This window comes from Centruroides vittatus, unplaced genomic scaffold, assembly GCF_030686945.1.
Source record: "Centruroides vittatus isolate TY-2023 unplaced genomic scaffold, ASM3068694v2 contig_790, whole genome shotgun sequence".
Taxonomy (NCBI): domain Eukaryota; kingdom Metazoa; phylum Arthropoda; class Arachnida; order Scorpiones; family Buthidae; genus Centruroides; species Centruroides vittatus.
The window spans coordinates 1632990-1641975 of NW_027122510.1; the positions used below are offsets into that span (position 1 = coordinate 1632990).

Sequence of the window (8986 nt, forward strand, 5' to 3'; positions counted from 1 at the left end):
AAGTTGCACAGAATTTAAAAAAAAATTACATATAGCATTTAATTCTATATTTAGCTTTTCATTTTGTATCTACACATTAATTGGAAGATCTGAATTGGTTCATATAATTGACTAAATTAAAATTTTTCGTAACTGTTCCGAACCCATTTTTAACCGTTCTTAAAAATATCTTTCGGTAGACTGACTTTCTTCCATTGTCACAATAATTCGAAGTCGGGCAGTAATTGAGGCTTGCCGAATTAATGTACAGTTTTATTTTTAGAGAATGTTTTAAAAATTCTTTCGAAGATGTGTATAAAAATTAGATTTCACAGAAATCAATATGAAAATGAAACCATAACTAAAGAATATCGTAAGTAAAATATATTATAAAAATAAACAGAAACGACAATAAAAGTTAGTAAAACATGCATGAATAGTTATATTATTTTCTTTGAGTTGTTATTATTTTGTTGATAATATAATTTCATTGAAGTAATTTTTGTAATTAATAAGCAAACAAACTCACCTACAGAAGGCATGCATACATGACAATGTATTAATATACACACAGCTAGATAATTCAGTCTTTGCTCTAAAACAGAAAATACACAGTTACAGTTTAACAAAAGTGATACAATACTTTCACGTCTCATAACTTGAACAATTCATCCAATTTTTTTCTCATTATTCCGAAAAATAATTGTTTTCGTCTCCTTTTCACAAAAACTGTTTGAATTTTCTCATAAGAAAATTCATAGTTTTATAAATAATTGGGCTCAAGTACATGTTAAATGTTTTTTTAATTATCAACTTGTAATAAAAAAATACATATAGCATTCACAATATTCACATTTCTATAGTGTACATCTGTATTATTTTTAACTTTTTTCGCCTTGTGGGCCTTATCCAAAATGACCGAAAAATTTCGGGGACTTTTCGACTCCGATCCCGAGCCCCCAGAGAAGTAGGATGAACCTTATTCGTTCGGCCATCCAGCCGTCCTACATCGGTATTGTAATGTTGATGCACTTTTACTACACTTTAACTACAAGTATTATCTTAAATCTATTTGCTGAATTACGTACATTCTTATACTTGTATATTGATATATAGTTAAGATCATATTTACACAATACAAATACATTATAAATGTTCTGTATATGTACAGTACGTACATTACTATATGAATTCGTTATTGTTGCTCTTTAATACCTGTATTATATTTAATTACTAATTAGGCTACTATATATATTTTAAAATATTTATGCATTTACAATAGATAAACACATCTAATTTACCTAATGTGTATTTTTACAGTTAGAGGTAGAAATATTGTAAATTTAAGAGAATGTGTTTTTGGATTTTCAAAAGTACTACCCAATAATAAATTAAAATATGAGTATTATGTAAACTTAAAATTATTTTATAAATATTAACTGCTCTGCCATCCGGCCAAATATTTTTCTTGCTCTTCAAAGAACTCTTGGTACTCTAACAGTTTTTCATTGCATTCAGTAGGATCGAATGGTGGTAATTCGCCGCCATATTCGACAGGTAAATATTTAGGATCTATGAAGTTGTGCAATGATTCCATTCCAGAACTGTGAAAATGAATCTGAAATAATAAAGAAAAGCTTCTTAAATTTTTTGTTTTTTATTTAATTCTTTAAATTAATTTAGTTTATAACTTAAATATGGTAAAATTTACCTTTAACAGATCTTATTCTTTTATTTATATTATAAAATTTGATCTACTATTTCTTGCTTTGGGGCCGTCCAAAAATTACGTAAGGTATTTTGGGAATCAAGGATTTCTTACGATTTCTTACTCAGGGGGTAGGAGTAATAGATCTCGTCTTACGTAATATTCTTATTTTTTGATCTCGTTGAGTGGTGGAGTTTTGAATTTGGTTGTTTCTATTAAGAACGATCATTGTACTAACGCATCTCGTGTGACGTGATAGAATAATAACGCTAGCAGACTCATGCTCTACACATTTTTTTTACCATGGGAGAAAGGCCATGTGGTGGTTTCTCTCTTGTTTTGTTTTGTATGACGTTTCTGTTTACACGTGAACTAGCTAGTCGATCTTTCAAAGTTTTTTGCGTCCTTTTGTGATAGTAAAGTCTTTTGAATCGTTAAACGTAAAAATGCAAAAAATAAACTTGAAGAATCTTTGGTAAACATCATCTAAGCCATTTAAAAAGCACATGCCAACAAGAAAAGTGATAACGTTCGAAAAGATGCAAATCTTGAATGGACCGAAGCAAAAACTCGTAAGGCACTGATACGAAAGGGTTCACTACTTTTATACAACAATGTATAAACCATTACGACACTCAAGATATAAATAGAAAAGGATGCTGAATGGATGTCTGAAGATGCTTGAGAGTACAGAATCTCTTGAATTAAAAAATGATAAAGTTTCTAAATCAGACTCTTTGCCTGTGATTAAATCACTTGAAAAATCCACGGACAAATGAAAATTAAAATTACTATAAAAATGAATATTATGACGTTGATTGATCATAATGATAATAAAATGATTGATAATAATTATCGCCCTTACGTAATTTACGGACGGCCCCTTTATTGGTAATGTTGTGAATATTGTGGATGCTTGTTTAATTCTTAAAAGTATTTGGAAATTAAAGTAAAACAAATAACATTAAAACCTCTAATAAAGCAAGTAATAGTAGACAAAATTTGACACTTGCATGTTACTTACCCTCTTCTTGATTTTATATGGTAAAAATGGAAGAAATGCTGCTATAAATGCATGAGCGAATTTTCCAATATTGACTACGTGGATTTCCTTATACCTTATTGGAGTAGAACCCTAAATTAGAAATGGATGCAATAAACAATGTAGTATTCGCTCAAACCATTTAAAAGTTTATTATACTTTTTTAAACTCAATGAAAAGTTATTCTGTAGGCCATCGCACTCCTCCTTTAAATATGGATAGGGGAAATACATACAAAATGACATAGGCAACATAATTCGAATTTGGCGGTCTCAAGTGCGCAACTGACCACGACACCACGTTATCCGAGCGGCTTTTACTAACCTGTCAAAACGTGAAAGCACTCCTCTCATTCGCCCGGGTGTCATGGCCGACGACAAGGTTGATACGTTATGAGTTTTTTTCCTTGCAACAAGTTTTTTGTATAGATGGCAAGTTTTTCACTATTTTATCTGTTTGCGTAGCATTTATTTCAACCCTCAAGAATTTGTTGTTGCACTTAAATAACTTTTTCCATTAAAAATATCATCTTTGTATTAATTTATAATTTTTTTATAACGTTATATGGACAAAACGACATACATAGACAACAGACATAATGACGTAGGTATGTCATTTAGTCCATAAGAGCATGCAGCCCCTTGATGTTCCATTTTTCTGCCCATTGAAGACTTACTTTAACCAAGAAATATCCAAGTGGCTGAAAGCACATCGCTGGACGTGTTGTTACACAATTTCAGATAGCCGGCCTGTTCAACGAAGCATATGGCAAGGCAGCTACAGTGCGAAATGGCTCTAATGGATTTAAAAACACTGTTATTTGGCCTCTAAATCCTGAAATATTTCCCAATTATATGTACAAGCCTACGGAGACTACAAACATACCACTGCTGGAAGACCCCTCCAATGAGCAATGTCATCAGCAAACAAGTCCTGGTCCAGTTTCCATAACTGGGCCATCTACACAGCAGCAAGATGATTCATTTTCGCTTTCTGTATCCAACATTCCTCAGGTTGCAGCAACTACCCAACCTCAATATCAGCTAGAGATTCCGTGTCGTCACTCCTAATGACAATAATACAGCTGAAATAACAGCAATGATCTTTTTTCCCAATCTAAGCCTGGAGAAGACTGGTTACGGTGCTTAAATTGTTTGCGTTGGGCTCACGTTTCTAAAGAAACCAAGCATTTCATTTATGAACTCTGTCAGTAATTTTATAGTTTTTACGTGTATGCCATTTTGTCCATAGCATATAGACAAAATGGATTTTGGCTGATGTCAATTAAACTAACAATATTTTTTTTTCTATTATTTTTATATTATAAATGTTTTATTATATTTCATAGGTAAAGAGCCAAAGGTGATTGGCTTAGAATATGACAGTGCTGTGATTTACCAATAAAGAGTTATGAACCTAAAATAAAAACATATGTCATTTTGTACATATTTCCCCTATACACGTTTAGTATTTTGCTTTGCTCTGTAAAATTTTATGCTCAATATGTAATGTAATATGGATATGTATGTTAAAACAAAGTTTTTATAATTTTTTAAATTATAATCAAATAAATTTTTTAAAAGTTTCTTCTTGTACAGCTGTCATATTTTCATACAAGCGGAACTCTTTTTAAAACTTATTTCTCTGTTTGGTCGTTTTAGATGAAATTAAATCAGTTTCTGATAATAAATTAGACGAAATAATGGGTTATTAAAACAATTTTAAAACAAACAAATATCTAGATATTTCTTCAACACTGTTTACTACTACTATTTAAAATTATCATTATATCGATTCTTCAAAACGTATATATTTATGTCGAGTTAAAATTTTAAAATAGAGATTTATATTAAGAAAGACTTACAAGCAGTACAGTAACAATAGTACGAATTGTGTACGGTGTAAGTTGGATGATATGCCTCCAAGATACAGTTGCAGCATCCAAAAGCATAACAAAACCATTGACTTGTATCACGTGTTCAGTCAATGCCATGTCTTGAAACATAATTGACAATTTGACTACCATTTTGACGTGAACTCTACAAGGATCCCAATTACCTAAACATAAACAAATTCAATATTTCAATTTTGTTTTATCAAAACTAGAATACAAAATTAATTCACAAACACAAGGTGCGTTATTTTTTCAACACTAGGTGACATTCCATTTTATTTCATTGAAATAATAGTAGAATACAAAATTAATTTTGTATTGTATTGCTGGTCTAAAAGTTGTTTTGATAAGAATACGTTAGTCACAGTAGATTCAATATTTCTTCAACATCAATTCTTAAGTTGGCAGGAAAAAAAAAAATCATTTTCTGGAACTGAAAACATTTAAAATTTAGAAAAGAGCACTCTAAACTGCAAAGTTACAGCACTGTTAGATAGGTGAGACTATGGTGTAAATTATACAGTTCAATGTAGCATATATGAGGGCTATTCCAAAAGTTCGTGGACTGGCAACAATGCTCCAATGCTGTGGAAGCGATACTGTGACTGTCACACGTAAAGCCAGTGGCAGGCTGTGCTTATATGAGTAAAGCCAACGCACAGTTGTCATTTGTTTACTCTACAAAAGTCGAATTGCAGTGTTGTACCAATAGTGCAGTGTTCTGCAACAAGGTGAAAGGTGTGACGTGAACTTTTACATATTCTATTAATTTCAAGCTTTATATATTTTTATCACAGTTGCTGTTTCTCTTATGCTTGTATTTCATTCTCTGCCGCAGTACTGATGAAATAAGATGATGTTAATACAATAAACACATTTGTCGTCCCAGTACTCACTTATTCTTTTGGAGTTATACATTGGACTTACACAGATCTTGAGCAACTCCAAATAAAAACAAGAACAACACTTACTAAGCATAAACAACATCATCCTAAATCCGCCGTAGAAAGATGAACCCTTCTACATAAAGATGGCGGACGTCTGATCAACATAGTTAACCTCCACTACAAACACGGACACTGCAAGAGGTTTTCTACAAAAAGCAAGAAACATCACAGTTACATAAAGCAGTAACTCTAGCAGACTCAAATAACACACCATTAAATTTACATTCACAACATATGGACATAACATATAAGTAAGTAGCATAGACACCATTAAGCAATCATGGGTGCAAAAGGCACTCATCTCTATGACCTCGCCCAGGATTTTGTTGACAAAACTACATCAAACAGCTGGTTAGTTTAGAGATGCCTCTTTGGGGAGATGGAAGGATTCATAATTGCCAAACAGGGTCAGATCATAAATACTAAAAACTACATAAAACACATTCTCAAAGATACAACACTCACAAATGACACATGCAGAAAATGTCACATCATGCCAGAAACTGTACAACACATCTGGTTGCAAACTCTTGGCACAGACAGATAATTTACATAGACATAATCAAGTAGCAAATACATCAAGAGCTCGTAAAAAAACACAAATTATTAGACATCCATGAACCATACTACAAATAGGTCTACATTCAACAGACAGTATTGGAAAACAACACGCACAAAATGTACTACAACAGAGTCATAATCACCAAACAATTTACCATAACAGACAAGACATCACACTCAATGACAAACACAACAAAATCACATACATTATAGATATATCTGTTTCAAACACTCACAATGCACTGAAAAAAATCAGCAAGTACACAGAACTCGCCCAGGAAATAAGACATCTGTGGAGGATGGATAGGGTGCTTATTGTTCCTGTCGTTCTCTCCTCTACAGGTGTCATACCACACAAAAACCTGGAAACATCAAAATTGAATAGAAACGTATACATCTCACTACAGGAGGACACTATATTGAATACATGTCATATTGTTAGGAAATTCCTGAATACAGACACACACTGACACACTTATTTAATTTTTGTTTTGTTTTGAAATCATTATGCCTTGACTCTGGTCTGGCATACTACACAGTCATCGGTGTCAACCGAGTATAACTCACAAAACCCAACATAATAATAATAATAATAATAATAATTTTATGGCATTACGAAATTCTATTAATAGTATCATATCATACGTTTTTGAGGTGTGCCGTGTTGAGTCATAGGTGTGTTGCAAATAGAAAAAGGTTACGGAACACTGAAATAGTGGGTGAGAAGGATATATCATTAATTACTAGACAAAGGATTGCTATTAATTTTTTTGTTAAGTTAAAGAAAACATTTGATGATTAAACAAGCATACGGTGAAGAAGCAATGGACAGATTGACAGTATGCAAGTGGTGACAGTGTTTAAGACAAACGGACCAGGAAGTAAAAGCTGCTACATCCACTACCTTACATGGAATCTCAGAAAATGGTCTGCAATATGAATTTGAGAAGTTAGTGCATCGCTGAAAATGGTGTATAGTGTGTGAAAGCGTCTGTTTTGAAAAGGAAACCACACCAAACCTCCGAATGACTCCAAATAGTGATCTCAGTCCACTTTTGAACAGTCCTCGTATGTAATAAATTACATTTTTTAGTTTTATTCTTCTTGGTTCTTTCTCTGTATCACTTATGCTATCATGATAAATCGCCATTGCAGTTTAAATAAGCTACTTTGCAAATATATATTATAAGTGATGTTATTTCCTTAATCATTACTGTATAATGCATCATTATCCATCTCCAGTAATCGCACAAAAAGATTGGTGCATTTGAAAAAGAATGATGGATTTAGATTGATCACAGTTACAAGAAGTTTGAAAAACTATTCTAGAGTCATAAACAATTCTCAAAGACAGTGTTACTGATCTCCCTATCTTATACAAATGTAGCCTAATATTACTAGATTATATTACTCATTGGTTTTGTAATGAACATTGTCATGTATTCCAATAAATAGTATCTTGAATCATTGAATTATGCTTAAAAAATGATAAAAGATAAGAAAATTTACATACTTAAAAATAAACTTGAAATGCACGTGCAACAAATTTTTCCACTGTTGATAAAATAATCTGATATCCTGGAGCAAAACAAAATAAGTGAATTTGCCCTACATAATTATATCACAGGAAAAGAAATTTTGTCAATGTCAAACGATATAAAGTAAACTTTGACTCTATACTGACGTAAGCAATTGGTGATATCATCTGATTACATTTAAAATCCTTACAGATTTTATTTAAATAGTATAAAAAAATCAGAATATTTTAAAAGTGTTACTAAAAATGGCAATGTTTTTAAAAAAACTCTTTCAATCAAAAGACTTTCTATGATAAATTTTAACTTAGTAAAAATATAGTAAGCTTTTTTTTGGATACGTACAACTTCTTCCAATTCCCAAAACTCGTCCTTCCTGATCAGTTTGTCGAAGATAACCAAGCATTTTCATATCTAAATATTCTCTCATGGCCAAAGGATTGAAATCGTCAAACATATCCCAGTTTCTTCTTCTCGCTGAGTAATATGATTTTAGTAATTTAAGAGCTCTTTCTCTGTCAAATTTCCGAGCTCTGAGAAAGCTCAAGAGGAACAAGTCATCCATGCGAGAATTTATTTTCTCTTCTGTAAAATAATAACCATTACAGAAGAGCTATCCTCAAATTTTCTCATATATTATGAATAATAACTTAATATTTTTGCCTGCTTCATACTGTACTTACTGATGATGATATCTTTGAAACTTTGTAGTTCTTTTTCGTTCCAAGTATATATTTTTTCTTCTTTTGAGGAATCTATAAAAATTTCGAAAGCCATTTCTGTAATGATAAAAACCAAGCGTTAAACACGATAAATGCTAAGAGAAGATAATTGCATTTAAAGCAAAATTGCTTAGAATATGAGCATTTAATTATTGAGGTTTATGACTCTATAATGACATAATTATTATTGAAAAGTTAAGATATAATGCTAATAATTGAATCAAAGATTTAATTATTAATATTATATCTTAATTTTCTAAGATCTCAATCTGTTATTGTTAAAGTAATTGGTATTTGAATGTAAAATGTGTAAAATTAGATTTAAAAAATGTATACTTAATAGTAAATGTTACTAGAAACAAGTTCTTGTGTATTACAAATGCTCCATAAAAAGTTTGATATCCTTAATATGAAAATAATATCTACAATTTTAAAGAAGATCCAGAATATTTAATTTAATAACATATGTATAAAAAGCTACAAAAGCTAATATATCTAACATGCAATGTACACAACAATTTGATATTCCTTATACCAAATTGAAATACCACTACATAATAGGTATATGTAAATCCTTCACTCAACAATACTGCTGAAT

General features: G+C 31.2%; 1 protein-coding gene across 1 annotated transcript; it reads right to left on the reverse strand.

Moving 5' to 3' along the window:
* Positions 1-1414: 1414 nt before the first annotated feature.
* LOC136981772 (clavesin-2-like) lies at positions 1415-8511 on the reverse strand. Its single transcript, XM_067278146.1, has 5 exons — positions 8350-8511; positions 8012-8251; positions 4594-4787; positions 2712-2822; positions 1415-1597 (listed from the first exon to the last, which is right to left on the reverse strand). Exons 1-5 carry the CDS (start codon positions 8441-8443, stop codon positions 1415-1417), a joined length of 822 nt encoding a protein of 273 aa, XP_067134247.1. The 5' UTR covers positions 8444-8511.
* Positions 8512-8986: the final 475 nt, after the last annotated feature.